The 16,824-nt window shown below is 41.8% G+C and overlaps 1 protein-coding gene across 1 annotated transcript; it reads left to right on the forward strand.

The window, feature by feature from the left end:
- Nucleotides 1-1,134: 1,134 nt before the first annotated feature.
- ETS2 (ETS proto-oncogene 2, transcription factor) lies at nucleotides 1,135-15,504 on the forward strand. Its single transcript, XM_042810590.1, has 10 exons — nucleotides 1,135-1,342; nucleotides 4,280-4,351; nucleotides 6,923-7,043; nucleotides 9,088-9,207; nucleotides 9,644-9,844; nucleotides 10,549-10,632; nucleotides 11,441-11,683; nucleotides 11,817-12,080; nucleotides 12,743-12,861; nucleotides 13,806-15,504. Exons 2-10 carry the CDS (start codon nucleotides 4,280-4,282, stop codon nucleotides 14,019-14,021), a joined length of 1,440 nt encoding a protein of 479 aa, XP_042666524.1. The 5' UTR covers nucleotides 1,135-1,342; the 3' UTR covers nucleotides 14,022-15,504.
- Nucleotides 15,505-16,824: the final 1,320 nt, after the last annotated feature.

Raw genomic sequence — 16,824 nt, forward strand, 5'->3', positions numbered from 1 at the left:
GGCAGAGGGTCTTTGGAAATCTGGTGAGTAGCAGTTTTCTGGTTCCCGTTACAAGAAAAGATACAACTGCATGCTAAGTTGAAATGGCAGCTAGTTTAAATAAAGCAACATGTAACGGTGAACTCCAAGAACGCTTTGCAAAGGCAGCTTAGGTCCCTGACTCTCACTGAACAGCTGGAGAAGTGGAGGGTGGAAGTGCTGAGGTGCTGTGGTGCTCAGCCTGCGTGTCGGTGGCACGGGGCTCCATGGCACCCTCCCAGGGCTACCAACTTTGTGTGAGGTCTGAGAAGCTGCTTAGCCGATTGTAGTCCCCAAGACATCTACAGAACATGCAACATGGCACAACTGCTGAGTTTCTTTAAGTAATGTGTCCCAGTGTATTATGAAATACACTAGTCATACAGATACTTGGGATTTCATGGGTTGATTCTCCTAATCTTAGCCCTCCCGAGGACAGGTATTAATTAACCATACAAAAATATTTGCCAAGCGCTGGCACAGCTGCCGGGAGAGGCTGTGGTGCCCCATCCCTGGAGGCGCTCAAGGCCAGGTTGGATGGGGCCCTGGGCAGCCTGAGCTGGTGGGGGGCAGCCCTACCCAAGGCACGGGTGGGGGTGGGCAAGCTTTGAGGTAACTTCCAAACCAAACTGTTTTGTGATGCTGCGAGCTCTTGTACAGCAAAGGGAAGAAAGCTGCCTTTCTGAACGACACCAAAGATCCTATCCTCTTCCCATGCTCCCCAGCGAATCCCGCAGGCCCTACTCTGAGCACAGCGTTAAACCAAACACTCCTCCCGTTGCCCGGAGGGAACCTCACTCTTGTGCTGACAGACTGACAGACAGACCTACACACATACGCACACAATCAGCGGGGGATTCACAAGCCCCCGGAGCAGCCCCGCCAGACCCAGCGAGGCCCCCGGAGGGCCGAATCCCACCCCGCTGCCCGCCGCCCTAGATGAGCGCCGAGGCAGGCCGCACGCAGAGGCCGGCCTCCGGGGGGCGGTCCCGCCTCCGCCCCCGCCCCTGCCCGCTGAAAGCGCCCGGCAGGCCAGGCGGCGCGGCACAGCGCGGCACAGCGCGGCAAAGGGTGGCACGGCCCTACGAAGCGGCCAGCGGCACGGCCGGTAGCGCCCACGCAGGCGCCCGCCTCCCGCCCGCCCCTTTTCTCCTCCTCCGGGACTCTCCGCTGGGATCGAGCCGGCCGTGCCGCTGTTGTTGTTGTCGGTCGGTTGTGCCACATCGAGGATATTTTGGCTCCCGCAGAGGCAGCGGCGCTTTCTTTTATCCGTTTTCTGGGGAGAACTGCGTGTGCGCGGCGCCGCTGCGAAGCGGAGGACCAGGTGAGCCGGGCTGCTCGCCCCGTGCCGTCCCATCTCACCCCCGGGCGGCGGCGGGGACCTGGCGGCGGTGGGGGGAAGGGGTTAATAGGGCGCTCTGGACTGGCTGCGGAGAGACCCCGAGGGCTGAGCTGTACCATCGCTGCGCCCAACTTTGAGGTGGGAGAAGAGCGCGCGTGGGGAGGCGAAGCTGTTCTCTGTTTCCGGGCCCCCGGGAGCTGCTGTGTCCGAACCGATGGGGAGCGAAATCTGTCTGTCGGCTTTCAGGACTTGCCGTGGGATCGCGGCGTGCCGGCTGTGGGTGCGCACCTGGTCCTCGCTGAAAAGGAGTCGATCAGAATTCAGGAGTATTAGTTAATAAGTGCCTGATCCTGTTGACCCTGTTCTGGTTCACCCACTCAGCTATGCGGGGGAGGCGAGGAAGGTGTCCTGCCGGCTAAACCAATTACAGCTGGCAGGGAGCAGTCATCGGCGTTGCTGAGGAGCTGGGAGCCAGGCCCAGGCACACCGTGTGTCTTGTCTGAACTCAACTCAAAACCAGCTGCAGCTCTCTGCATCGCTGGAGCTGCTCTGTCCTCTCGGTGCCGTGGTGCCTCCTCAGGTGTTTGGGGCTGGTGGTGCTGAGGGAGGGAGAAAACTGGAGCGAAACAGCTCTTCCTGTGTTGTTGGTAGAGCAGAGAGCTGCATGCCTTGTGAGAAACCTGATGGGAAGGCCACAGAATGAACAGTCTGACATAGAAATACAAGGAGCCAGGTTAAGGAGCAACACTGGGTGGTGAGGGCTTCTTGGAGATCTTTTATCTCAGCACCCAAAGTGCTTCTGAGGAAACAGAAAAATCAGGAAGGGAAGAAGCTCTTAATCACAGAATTGTAGGGCTTGGAAGGGACCTCTGGAGATCATCTAGCCCAGCTCCCTGCTAAAGCAGGTTCCCTTCAGCAGGTCACGCAGGAGAGTGTTCAGATGGGTCTTGAATATGTCCAAAGAGGGAGACTCAATCAATGGGAACGTCCCAAAGAGGAGTCCTGTGAAGGCCTGGCTAGCACCTGAATTGTCAGAAATTCTATCCCCCACTGGAGATTGGATCTAGGATTACTGAAAATGTGCATAGTGTCCTCTTGAATGCCTTCCGATTGTTGAGGCTTGCAGCTAGTTTTCCTATGTACCTGTAGAGGTTACAAAGGCCGTTAAAAATTCCATATACATAGGTTTGTTTGTTTGTTTGTTTTTTACAAAAAGCCCATTTGAATTAAGGATGAACGGTTGTTTAGACTTGTGAATTTAATGAGAAAAATGAGGATGCTTGCTGAGTGAGACTCATGCTGTGTGAAATTCTTTGGTGCTCAATGAGATGTGTAATTTAGATCAAATATTAGTGCATGCTATTTGAGGTAAAACCCATCTTTCTGTGGATTGCACTTTTGGGTAACATTAACGAAGGATAAGTGGACTATTCCTTTTATATTGGTCTGATTTATGTTGCTTCAGTGATAAGCCCCATACATCTAATAACTGTGAAGTTGAAATGGGCCTCTCAGGTTGAGGACTCTTGACTTTTAAGTGATTGCAAACATAGGAGGATGAAAGGGATCTGTGGCTGTTGGGTATTTTTCTTCTGCTAGGTGGACAGATGTTGAATGTGTGTTGTCATTTTAGCAGCTCTACTTGTTTTGTGGCTTTGGTTTATTTGTTGTATTGTTGTTTATTTGTTTTTTTTTTTTTTTTAAGCTCTAATTTGCCATCTTTTTTCAAGTTCAGGATTGTACGTTGGTTTTTGTGTGTATTGAAATGGCTTAAGAGAAATGGCTTGTATTTAGTAATCACAGTTTTGTGGCAATAATAGTGCCCTCAGTTGCTTTGTGTAAATTGGAGTACGCGTTTTCAGACAGTTTCTGTGGAACAAAACAATGCAGCACAATGCAGTGACAAAGTAGAAGGAAAATTGTTGAGACAACTTGCCACAGTCTGGCCTGATGAGGTATCATTTACCGACACCTGAATTACAGCGTCGTGATAAACTTGAACAATGGCAGTAAAATCTGCATTATTCATTGCATTTGATCTCTCATGGGATAAGGATCTTATCACTGTGTTCCTTGAATCATATATAAGAGAACATGTTATACAGCCCTCACACAACCCTGCTTCTGGTGGCACAGGGAACTTGATAGCCTTGACTTGAGCAGCATGAAAGTGCTGTTGGTGGTCTCAGCGCTGAGAAGGGTGTTTTATATCGTGAACCCTTTTTGACTAGTATGCCTTTAGCAAGCTCAAGTTTAAGTGTACTAATCCAGAGTTCATAAAATAGGCAAAATAATGCGTGTCAGAGATGCTGATCTAATGAAGAAAGCAGGTTGTTGGTATCTGGAGCTTGTTTTCAGAGATAATTCATGAGATGAGTGAGCAAGGCACATGTCAGTCTGAAGGTGCTCCAGTGAGCACTGCTGCTTCTCTTCAGTACTTTAAAGGCAAAGTCCAAAGTGAATTGTGGTGTGTAAGCATGAATATAGTAAGTGAAGGTAGACAGCACTTCATGTTTAAAATAATGGGTGGAAGGCACTGCAAGCTGCATAACTGCAAGCAATAGGTACTTGATGGACAAAGGACTTACGAAGGCTTTCATGCTCATCTAATGGGATGAGCTACTGAAAGCACTCACTTAGGGTACCAGAAGTTAATCATCCTCTTGTGCACTCGTTTCACAAGACTGTGCTGATTCCTGGGAGAAGTCTTCCAGGAAAAGCTGTGTAAGCAAGATGAGAATTTTGCTGTATATGATTGGGATGCAAACAACATGAGGGGTTGGGCGGGGGAACAGAAACAGCTTTGCCTTTACCACACTCAGAGCTGTTCTGCGGTCTGTTGTAAAGCAGTAAGATGCCTCTTAACATCCTTGCTTTCTCAGTAGCAGTGCATCTCACATAATCCTTCTTGTTTTTCAGATGAGTGAATTTGCAATCAGAAACATGGATCAAGTAGCTCCTGTCTCCAGTATGTACAGAGGAATGCTCAAGGTGAGCTCTCCTGAGTGAGCAGCTGCTAAACCCCTCTGATCTCATCAAATTTTTCCTAAATAAAGGTCCCAGGACTGGCAGCATGGTTGACCTTTATATGTCTATTTCGAGGAGAGTAGTGAAGTGCTGTTCTGATGCGACTAGTTAAGTCTAATTTGTTCAAGAGCATTTTATGAAAAAAGGAGGTTATTCTCTTACTACATGCAACTAAGTCCAGCACTTAGGAAGAGACCAAGGCTAGTTATTCATTATATTTTTATTGGTAGATAAGCTGTCTCTGTTACCTTGTTTTGAAATGAACTTACAAACTGAAGAGAAATCGGAAGCAAACTACAAAGATTCCATTTATTAAGTGCTTCTGTCCTGTTATTCACACCAATTACTTTTTTATCCCAATGTCATTTTTTTAACATAGCATTTATTAATGTGAACTAGGCAAGGATTAGGAGGACACTTTCAATTCTCATTAACTTTGAGCAATGTACATGTTTTGAAGAATCATTTAGTGAATCTTTAGTATTCTGACTCCTGATGTTTTATGGCCACTCTTACCTTTTTCTGTTGCCCAAACAACAGCAGTAGGGTACAAAAGAGATCCCCTAACTTGACAGCTGTGTACTCCTGGATGCAGTAGCTGTTTTTAAGCAGATGTTCAGTTGTGATATAATTAAGTCAAAATCAATATGTAGGTTCTACTACTCTGTAGCTGCTTTTTTTTTTTTTTTTTTTTTTTTTTTTTTTTTTTTTTTGTTATTTTGTTCTGTGGTAATTAGTCTTAACATATGTTGAAAGGCCACATAAAGTGGTTGCATGGCTGATAGGGCAAGCAGAGTTTATTTCTACATTACTTTGTTTTTTCTTTCCTTCCCTTTGGTTACCATTAAAACAAGAACCTATTTAAACGCTAACCCTTTTTGAAATATGAAACTAGTGCAGTATAGATTTTACTCATTCACATGCCACAGCATTTTTTCCAGTGACTCAGGATAAGGGTCAGCTATTTACACAAAATGCAGGAGTTTCCAGATTATGTTGAAAGAACTTGCCCTTTCTTCTAGGTACTAGCAATGAGTCAGTGCTTTTATCTCGTAGCATACCAAGTATTCTTTATTAACAGTTGCCCAATGTGCCAGTAGCTTGTTTTGTGTGGCTGTGAGCTTTTTTTCCATGGGTTGGCACTGAGTCTTTCCAGTACCTGTGGTGGGCACCTGGACTGATTATATGGAATTTGTCTCCACCGTCTGTCTGGCTCCCAGTGGGGATTCCTGAAGCCAGTTAACCCCTAGAGACATATTATGTTCTTCCACAGCTTTTTCTTGTTTTTTGTCAAAGCCTCATAGAGACAGCAAAAGAAAAGTTAGTGGGTACATGGAAATACCCTTGCAGTTGCAGAAACACGATTCAGATTGCTTTTGCCTCATAACTGAATACTGCCCTTAAGCGTGTTTGTACTTTGCTTTGGCATAAGCTGGTATACCACTGCATGTATGAAAGAAGGAAGTGTTTGGAAGGTGCCTTAGTCTCCACATCTCTGAGCTGCAATAGCTGCTGTTTGTGCTATAGCTTTTCAGAACAGTTTTCTATCTTCAGATGCTTTTAAAATCTCAGGGGCATCTTTTTACCTTGTTTTGCTTCTGGATATGACAGATACTGTTTCCTTGTGACTAAAGGGCAAGCTGCATAAGTTGTTTTTAAAGTTATTTTCTACTCTTTTGTATTTTCCTCCCTTCCCCTTACGAGGCTGGAGAGCTCTAGTGGTTGTACTCTGTGCTTCTAGGATGCACACTTGTCAAGTATGTCAAGGCAAGAAACTTAAGTTTTTAAAATGCATCTGTATCAGTATCTGTAAGGCTGCCATATATGAGTAGAATTTGTTTTTATCTGGACTATTTTCATTATGCTCATGTTTGTCCCTTTCTGTACAATTTAATTAGCAGTATTTCACTGAATGCTTGAAGACTGCAGAATGTAGTGGCTGGCAAATCATGTAACTCACAAGCGTAGAAGTCCTTAAGTCTTCTAAAGATGGCTGTACTGCTTGAAGATACAAGCAATGATGTACTTCAGGCTAGATTCTGTTTTTGTTGTTTTTTTTTTTTCTCCTGAAAATTACATACACCTATTGTAGGCCATGCACTACCAATTGCTTCTCCATCACTTATCCTGCCGTCAAAATCCCAAGCGATTAGTGAATTTCACAGAAGAAATGATAAGATTTCTTCAGAGCATATCTGAGTGTGTGTGTGTGTGTGTGTGTAGATATATTTGCATTCTCTATTGTTAAAAGCATCAATCACAGGAAACCTAAGAATATCCTTCCTTGGCTTTACCTGACTTGTAGAATGTGCTGCACAGTTAGTTCTGTGTTGTGAGCATTGGCTTCTTGTACGTGAATACAAAACAGCCGTGTTGCAATTGTGTTCAAGTATTTCAAAGGTAGGGGTTAGTTGATTTGAGGTAGTGGTTGTGCATGATCTCAAAGTTTAGGAAGTGGTTGGGTTTGGTTTCCTAGCAGCAGTGCTCTAGAAGAAAATCTAATGTTGGGGCTTCTGTTATTCTGTTGCTTTGCAGCGGCAACCAGCGTTTGACACCTTTGATAGCTCCAACTCCCTGTTTGCTGGCTATTTCTTACCGCTAAATGAAGATCAAACACTCCAGGAAGTGCCGACGGGATTTGATTCTACTTCTTACGGTAACTTTTAACTCTGTTCCTTGGTCCAATCTGTAGGTCAGAAAGAAATATGTGGAGTCTGAGTGTCAGATAATTTCCCTAAAAACAAACAAAAAATAACACTTTGTTTTATTACGTGGACTTCTGTGTACATATTTGATTTAAAACGTGTGAGTTGCTCTGTTGGTAGTTGCTGTTATCTGCTCTGAAAAAGACCGGGAACTGGGGCTGAGCAGTTTAAGATAGATTGACACTCCACAGAAGAGGCCTTAACTGTTATTAAAGTAGATCTAGTTCAAGCCCGTTTAAAATATTTAAATTTAAACAAAAAAATTATAACTGTATAAACTTAAAAATCAGTTATGGTTGAGGCATTGCAAATATTCGGCAAGCTCCTATTTTGACCCTCTGGCATTAAATCCTAGAACACAGGAATGCTTGTTTCCTTTCCTACTTCTCTTTTCCTTAGGAGTTTGTTTTAGTCCTTACCTTAAAAAACAGGGGATGTTTACATATGTGTGTGTGTATAGGACAGTACCTGCCAACAGTTCTGTGTAAATCCTAGCCTGAACTCCCTGGCTACTATTCTAACTGCCCCAACCCCCCCCAAAAAAGTCAGTATGTCAGTATTCTACCCAATGCTGCCTTTATTTCCTACTTGGAAAATGGATTTGGGGAAAGAAAAAAAAAAAAAAGCCCTAAAACCTATGGAAAAACTGCCAGTCCTTTGTTCTGCTGTGATTCTAATCAGTCACCTTCTCTGGTCAGCAAAGCAGGTCTTAACTGATATTTAGGATGGGTGTGGTGCAAACAGAAGCAAAAACATGGCTGGCATGAGCTCTGCTTGTTGGATCAAGTGGAGCCTGTACCTAGTGAGGACCTAGGAAAACGAGAAGAGCCACACACCTTCCTGAATGGACTTGAAGTCTGGCTTTACATACCTTGTCACCGTTATATGCTTCTCAAATAGCAGAATTTTCAAGTGCTACCTGTGTGCTAGTGTTCAGAAGCTTCCAAATATTATTCAGGGGTACCATAGGGAGGTGGTTCAGGTGTCCATAAATTATTCCTAGATGAGCAGTGTCAATCACAAACAAAATACCATTGAAAGATTTATTTATTTATTTTTTAATCTGAAACATTCAGGTGGTCTGGCTGACTTTTTTTTTCATCATCTTGTGAGCACTTTCAGAATAATCTGAGGCATCTTCCCATGAGAATTCTCCAACAAGATGGAGTGGAAACAAAACTTGTCCATAAAATAAATCTGGGCAGCCTGATCTGGTGGTTGGTGACCCTGTGTGTAGCAGGAGGTTGAAACTAGATGATCTTTGAGGTCCTTCTGAACCCAGGCCATTCTATGATTCTACCCATAATAGTAATCAATTTGTCATTTCAAATCTAGCTTGACTATAACTAACAAACATAAAAATCAATCATGTGGATTAGTAATTTGTGGATGATGTTGTTTTTGGATTTCATTGTATTATTTTAGGCACTGAGTGACAGCTTGTGACCAGTCACAGCTGTTTGGTTGAGGTGATTTGAGGAATACATGGGAAGGTTGGAAACAGTCCACTGGATCACATCGTTGAGTAGTGCATGCTAGTTCTTCATAACCCTATTATCAGTTGCATAGCTCTCAGACTAAATTAAGGCTGTCTGGAGTTATAATAAAGAAGTCTGGGGTCAAATTATAGATGAGAAAATAGGGATAAGCAGTCTCATATTTCCTTTAAAGAAAAAAAAAATACAGTAAAAGTTCACTACAACAAGGGCATGTCGTGCAAGTATGAACAATCAGTAATGATTTATGTGATGAACAGCAGCAAAGCTTTAATTTAGCATGATGCAATTTTAGCAACCCAGCACTACGAATTCTGTAGTGTTGAAAATATGTTAAGATAATTTGAAAACAGATCTACCTTGTTTGTTTTAAAATACCTGGTTTCTAGCAGCCTTTTATTATTCTTCAAACGGCACAACAAAAACCTGTCACTTCTTTGACTGGCCTAAAAGCTAATGCATCTCCTTTTTCCCCTCCTCCCCCTATTCTTTCTTGTAGAGTCCAACAACTGTGAATTGCCTCTGTTAACCCCGTGCAGTAAGGCTGTGATGAGTCAAGCCCTGAAAGATACTTTCAGTGGTTTCACAAAGGAACAGTGTCGGCTGGGTATACCAAATAGTAAGTGTTTTCTATTTATAAGGTCTTTTTTTGATGCTAAGGAGGGCACTGAATAGCGGTTCTTTCAAAAGAGAAAGAATGATGTCAGTAGGGAATACAAGAATGGATCCTATGTGAATCTGGCACAGCTTGACTTGGAAGGAGTGAACTTGCTGGTATTAAAAATGGGTGCATAGACAGCTCATATTTTGGCAGCATAAGAGAGTCGACGAAGCTGAGGGCATCTCTGATTAGAAGTGAATGCAGAAAGAAAATAGAGAGCTGCTTTTCTTTAAGTTCAAGAATACATTCATTCTGAAGCTTCATTCTAAAGCTTAAACTTCAGAAGTAACTGGGTTAAAAGTTTCTTTCATTCACTGCCTTTTAATGAAGACTATTTCAGGAGCTGACAAATGTTAGGATTTCTCTCAAATGCTGGATGCTTTCTGTCTTTCAGATCCCTGGCTGTGGACTGAACAGCAAGTTTGCCAGTGGCTTTCGTGGGCTACCAACGAATTTAGCTTGGCAAATGTGAACATCCATCAGTTTCTTATGAGTGGCCAAGACCTCTGCAACTTGGGCAAGGAACGCTTCCTGGAACTTGCGCCTGACTATGTGGGTGACATTCTGTGGGAACACCTGGAGCAGATGATAAAAGGTATCTATGGAGCCAGAAAAAGCTAAGGCTTTTCTGACAGAAGCAGAAATAGGATTCTTTCAAAAGCTAATGTCACTGTGAAGCATTTTTGTTACGTATCAAAAGTCAAGATGAAGTGTAAAGCGTGGTTAATGAGAGCATTATCAGAAGTAGTGCTGCATCCATCATAAGAAAAGTGCAAATGCAGGTATCTGCTGAAGTCATTCTGTGTTCAGGCAAAGTACCTCTTGCATTTGTGTTCTATTTGCATTAATAATTGAAATAATGAGATTAAGGCTACTGTAATACTCATTTATTAAAAATACATGTAGTCAACCAGAAGTAAGGCAGAACTTGCATATGGAGTTTTAGCAGCATCATCAGTGTTCACCCATGTGCTCCCTTGCTTTTGGAGCATAACACTCTATAGTTGCAAATGTTAAGATCTGGACCTTTAAATTACTGTTGTTTCATTGTTAAAATACCATTCATATGGAGATTTTCAAGTGTGCTGGAAGTTATGAGGTTTCTTCTGATGTTTGTTTTTCTGTGGGATTTTGGGGGCGTTTTAGGGGTATTTTTTCCCTTCTGAAAGAGTTTGATGCAGTACACTAGTAAAGCCTATGTAAATGATGACCCTAAAACACTTGAGTCTGAATCTTTTCTTATATGTGTCAGATCTTTAGAACTGTAAAACCAAGCTTTCTTTTTTCTCTACCTCTCAGACAGCCAAGAAAAAGCACAGGATCAATATGTGGAGAGCTCTCATCTCACCTCAGTTCCTCACTGGGTCAATAATAACTCCTTAAGTAAGTATCTTAAGAAATTTGACACTTCAGATATTGTAAGTTTATTCTAAGAAAGTCACAGATCCTTCTTTGAAAAAGCACCAGAACACTTACTGTGCATCAGGAGAACACTTCAATTGCTGCAGTTCTTTTTCCTACTATTGTTTGTCATCTAACTCATACCAGAAATCTTTTGAAGACTAAAGGGTATGGAAAGAAAAAAAAAAAAAAAAAAAAAAGCCAACAAATTTCCTCTTGGAATGCCAAAGCCTACATCTGTGGAGCAGAGTGACCACTCCCACCTCTAGCAAACAGCCAAAAAGCAGCAGCAGGAGCTATGTTTAGCTTTTCTGAGGGCTGTGGAAGCGTAACAAAACGTTTGACAGTGTACGGTATAACCATAGAGACCAAGTGCTAGATCCTTCAGATTGTGCTTTTGGTGCCATGTTTTACTGAAACCACAGTTTGATCTCTAGATTAGCCTTATTGCATCACTCAATGATGAGAGCCTGCCTCAAAACCACTTAAGTTTCTCCAGCTTTTTCTGCAGCCCTGCAGTGTCTTTCAAGAACAAACAATATACGTATTTGTGGTGTGAAGATACAGATGGAGATTAACAGAGTCTGACTTGGAGACCAGTAAATGGGAGTCTCATCACTGATGTCAGTAGCCATTCTAGGAGGTCCACAGCATCTAATAAACCTCTGTCAGATTTCTAAAGAGGGAAACTACTTAGTGGCACAGCTTTTGTGGGGTTCTTGAGGTGTATTAGTCTGTTCAAGGAGAAAACCACTTTAATTCATTCTTTCATATTTTTTTTTTCTTTCAGCTGTTAATGTGGATCAGACCCCCTATGGTATGCAGATGCCTGGGTACCCTAAAGCCCTCAGTTATCCCAAACCCAATCTCCTGAGTGATATCTGCCAGACTTCCACAGGACCAAATCTCCTTAATCCAGAACAAGACTTTCCATTGTTCCCCAAAACCCAAGTGGATGCAGTTAGTGTGAACTACTGTGCAGTAAATCAAGATTTCACAAGAAGTAATCTGAACTTGCTGATAGATAATTCTGGTGAGTTACTGTCTGTATGACAATAATGGGTTCAAGGCAATATTCTCTGTCTTTTCCTCCCTTGCATAGTTTATATACAAGCTTGAAAAGAGAAGGAAAAACATTTTTCTTTTTTTTTTTTTTTCTTATAAAGGTAAACTTAGAGAACATGAATCTAGTGAAAGTGGTGCAGAAAGCTATGAAAGCTCAGATTCGATGCTGCAGTCCTGGAACAGCCAGTCATCACTAGTGGATTTACAGCGTGTGCCATCCTATGAGAGTTTTGAAGATGACTGTAGCCAGTCCTTGTGTATGAGCAAACCTACAATGTCTTTTAAAGACTATATTCAAGATCGAAGCGATCCTGTAGAGCAAGGGAAACCAGTTATACCAGCAGCGATTCTAGCTGGCTTTACTGGTAAGTTGTGAAGCAAAATGGTCACTACTCATGCTACAAAATATCTTCTATAAATGCATATTGGTGCTGATAGAGTTGTGTAGTTGTAAAGTATGTCTTATAGTGTGGTGAAAGTCCACAACTCTTGAAGGTTTTCAATTTTAAGTGTACATAGGAGAAGTCTTATGGGACTATCTGTCTAAAGCAAGAAAACTTGGGTACATCAGAATGCTGTGAATATCAAATGCTCCTTCTGATTATTTTGAAAAAAGAAAAGCTTGGACAAAGCCTTCCCCAGTTCTGGATTCCTGCAGATGATGGCTTGCCTGTTAGGACCTTGTTCCTGCAGTCCTTGCTAAAATCAGATTTTCCTCTAGAAAGTCTGCCAAGCCAAGGGAGTGGAAGGGAGGGATGAGGAATCTACTTGCAAACAATGGAAGACATAGCTTGCATCAGATCCAATGTTTCCATGAAAAATGTTAATTTTTAACCTATCTATGAACAGACTTGTAGAGGAAAAATCTTAACAATAAAGCTTTTTTCCTTCTATTTAAAAACAAACAAACAAAAAGACTAATCACCAGATTGACCTTGTGATCTGAATATGGTTGCATATATTAATGGTGATACGAGCTTGCAGAACTATTAATTATGACTTCTCCCCACCCCTGCTCTCTTAACAGGCAGTGGACCTATACAGCTATGGCAATTCCTGCTGGAGTTACTGACTGACAAGTCCTGCCAGTCATTTATTAGTTGGACTGGAGACGGATGGGAATTTAAACTTGCTGACCCAGATGAGGTATGTGTTTAATTGTGGTGTACAGAAAGATTTTAGGGTCTCATCTGTTATCTCTGGGCTTCCTCTAGACTATAAAGCATTTGTGAGATCAGACACTTGCTGAAATCTCTTCATCTGCAAATACTTTACTGTGTGGTCAGGACTGCTGTGGGATGTGCTCCCCCTCTCCTGGGATATCAGCATTTGCTTATAGTAATGAGAACACATTGTGTAGCTTGAAACTTAAAGCATATGAAGTTAGATGTTTTGACAGGCTAAGCAATACTGTAGGCTAGCTTACTGAATACAGTTGAATCAGCAACGTCTGGGATTGCACAAATTCCCAGGGAAAAAGCACTGAAGGTATTACAGCTCTTCTAGTAAACAGCCAATGTGATAGTGCTGCATTTTAAACTTGTTGGGAAATTATGGCTTTAGTCATGAAAAATTAGGAGACCATACCTTTGTTTCCTGACTGCTGCTACCAGTAGGAAAGTTACTGCATTAGGAGATACGATTTAAAGTCCCCTGAATCCTGTTTTATTTCAAGAAGGGAAGGGGAATCATCAACTCCAAGGAACTTCTTAGAATTAAACTTCTGTTTAAAAAGCTGTCCCTTCTTCTTAATAGCAAATTAAATCTTTAATTGTGTCTTTTTTGAGAGAGGTGACTACATTTCACTTAAGCTTGATCTTCTTAAAGATATTTGGGCCCATCCTCTGCAAGGAAGTGTTCTTGCCGTCATTTGCAACCACCACTTTGTCTTGTATGACCTACTTTGTCGTGTAGCTCATACTTGTCTCGGGGTTTGAGCCACCAACTCTGTGTTATCCAAGTTTGGGACACCCAAACAAGTAAACTGCTTTGATTGAAATGGGGTTTTAATAACTGCCTTTATCAGCTGCTGACCAGAAAAGTGTGACTTGAACAAACCCTTTACATTTGTTTTCTTTTTGTACTGGCAGGTGGCACGGAGGTGGGGAAGGAGGAAAAACAAGCCAAAAATGAACTATGAGAAACTCAGCCGAGGGCTGCGCTACTACTACGACAAGAACATCATCCACAAGACCTCGGGGAAGCGCTACGTTTATCGCTTCGTGTGCGACCTGCAGAACTTGCTGGGATACACGGCGGAGGAGCTGCATGCGATGCTGGGGGTGCAGCCCGACACTGAGGACTGAGCCCAACCGTCTGGTGCTGCACGAGCAGGGAGCGCTTGTTGGGACTGTGACCAGGAGCCGTCTGCAGTCAGTCCTTCTGGCTGTTCGGATGGGTGCAACTGTGATGAAATAAGGACCTTGACTGATTTTGTAACCAGGGAAAGTTGGAAGGAAGTGGCCTTATTTCATCAGTGGCTTCAGATGTTGCTGTGTCAGGCACTTGAGCAGCATGGAAGTCGATACAGATCACAGCTCTGTCACGACGACACAAAAATGCTTTAGGGTTGAGCGTTTTGACCACCTATTCTGCCATATAAAATGTTTTGGCTACTTACACTGCCATGTAATGATGGGTTGGCTTTAAAACCAAAGGTTGGATGAGGAAACTGGTGATGGAGCTGAACAATTGCTCAGATTCTTTTTTCACATGCCATCATCCTTGCTTCCATCTCCTATCATGCAATTATTTAAGAAAAACTAATTTATTTTGAAAGAGCGGTAAGAAGAATTGATATTAATGTTTTGTTCTCAAGCATGGTTTTTTTTAACTATTATTATTATTACTCCAGAAATGTGCTGCATAGGTACATCAACACTCTGTGTCCAAAACCAGATGTAGCAACTGTCAAAAACAGAAAAAACCCTCATGAGAAAGGAAGGAAAATCATACCATTTCAATATTCAGTTTTGTATATATTCTGTGATTCTTTTTGCAACTACGTAATGTTCCTATTTAACAGATCTGTATAGTGTAAATTAAACTAATTGTATGTGTGTTTGTTTTTTTTTTTAAATAGGACGAATGTAAATCTATTGAATGGCTATTTCATGTTTGTCTAGGATATACAACCTTCTGCAAATATTTAATTGGCCTCAGAGACAACATAAGTACTGAGTATGCATGCATATGGTATGCCAATGCCATGACACTGGGGGGTGGGTGCGGTGGGAAGCTGGCTCAGTGTTTTGTTAAGACTGAAGCTGGCAGTTCTTTGTGCATTTTGGCATTTTTACATGAAACTAATATTATATTCTTGGACATTAAGGGCCTATTTGTGGTTTCTTCTTTAACTGAAAATGAAAATACTAATATGGATAAAATTAACTTTTTCCTTTACAAATGGCATATGTTTTTCAACTTCTATGCATGTCCTTTTAAAAAAAAAAAAAAAAAAAAAAAAAAAAAAAAATTATATACAAGCCTTATTTTTTCAGTTGACTTGTCTCTTCTTCCTGCAGTTTATCCTGTATGATTAAGATATGAATTCTATTTTTGGAATAACTGTGACTCCTTTTCAGAGAACAGGAGGGATTTATGTAGCAGCTATTTTTACTGCACAAAAAAAAAAAAAAAAAAAAAAAAAAACCACCATAAAACAATTCACTGGAAAAATGTACTTTGTAAGAAAGCTTTATTTTTTATCTGAGCTTGGTGTACATTTAAATGTTGTAAAGTGTGAGAGGTTTAAAAATGAGTCCTTATTAAAACCTCTTGAACAAGGGAGAGGAAGGTACTGTGCTTCTTTACCTCGATATTACGGAGTGTAAGGGAGGGTGGGGGGAGGAAGTCCTCCAGCCTGGATCTCTGCGGAAGTATGTGGGGGGAAAAATAGTAAAAATTGGGCAGCAGAGAGCTTCTTAAAGAAAAATCTGTAAGACTCTGGCAGGCTAATGGCCTTGGACAGGTTAAAGGTATACCAGTGTTCTCTGTTTAGGTATAAATTGGAAGCTAATGTCTTTGTTCTGTGTGTTTGAAAGAGAACTGGTGGTTCTGAGCTGTGTTGCGTATTAATGTGTAACTATGGGTAAATATAGGAGAGAGCAGGTGTGTGAAGACTGCTGGTGCTTGACCTGTTCTTGCTTCTGTCTCACACAGTGAACCTACTGTTGTCGCTATCTTGATCTCGTGTTCTTCTCCATCCCCCCATGTTACAGAAAAGCAGGAAATAAGAAACCATTCACTTTAAATCATCTATTAAAGAAATAGGAAAATGGGATGTTAATTGTTTTTTAAAAAGGGACTTTCCCTAGGTTTCCTCATCTTTCTATCAAAAGGTGGCTGTACTTTGATCTTGCTTTCAGTACTGTCATCCTGGTGTAGCAGCACGTTAACAACTTGAAGAAAATGGATGTATTTTTATTTTTTAAGAGTATGCCCTTCTAAATGTCTGGAGCTGAAAGAGTAGACCTGCATCTTGCACTGTAGCTGCAGTCATACCCGTACATTTGCAGATAGCTTCTGTTAGTCTTACTTTTATGATCCCTGAGAAGGAAAAGGAGCCTCCTGCACCCTTCCTCCTTCACCCCAACCACTGCTGCTGGCTTAGGTACAACCCAGTGAGCGCTGACCACAGATGGTATCATTCTGATGGTGAAGAGGATGAAAGGGCGTAAAGCAATCTGCAATTCTGTGAGCTGAGACAGAACTTGGCAAAAAGAGAAAACAAAAAAGAAGTTTTTCTTGTGCTTCGAGTAATATTCCTAAAAAGATATTGCTACGCTTTAGCTGCTTGAATGATCTGCTTTGGTCATCTAAGTCGGCTCTTTTGAGATGAGATACATTACTTTTTAGGAAATAATGTATAGTCTACAATGTTTTTTTTTCTTCCCTGGGTGTCTTTCAACTGGGCTACTAACCTGTAATCTTTCTCTCAGTCTGTAGAAGTTTCATTTTCAGTCTGTTTTCCTAAATACAGAACTGTTTTTCATTTACACTGAAAGATAATTTGCTTCTTACTTGCATAGTCAATGCTAGCTTAAACCTAGAGGCTGGAGGGAAGTTATTTGCTTTGCTCACTTAGCAGAAAAAGCAGAAGAACCAACC

The sequence above is a fragment of the Centrocercus urophasianus genome, unplaced genomic scaffold (genome assembly GCF_019232065.1).
Source record: "Centrocercus urophasianus isolate 14NV4802_14NV808 unplaced genomic scaffold, USGS_Curo_1.0 seq_12, whole genome shotgun sequence".
NCBI classification, from domain to species: Eukaryota; Metazoa; Chordata; class Aves; order Galliformes; family Phasianidae; genus Centrocercus; species Centrocercus urophasianus.

Excerpts from the sequence above, each read along its gene's own strand:
- ETS2 (XM_042810590.1), top strand. The coding sequence starts at position 4,280 with ATGAGTGAATTTGCAATCAGAAACATGGATCAAGTAGCTCCTGTCTCC. Across the intron at positions 7,044-9,087 it reads ATTTGATTCTACTTCTTACG|AGTCCAACAACTGTGAATTG; the intron begins GTAACTTTTAAC and ends TCTTTCTTGTAG. Across the intron at positions 9,208-9,643 it reads TCGGCTGGGTATACCAAATA|ATCCCTGGCTGTGGACTGAA; the intron begins GTAAGTGTTTTC and ends TCTGTCTTTCAG.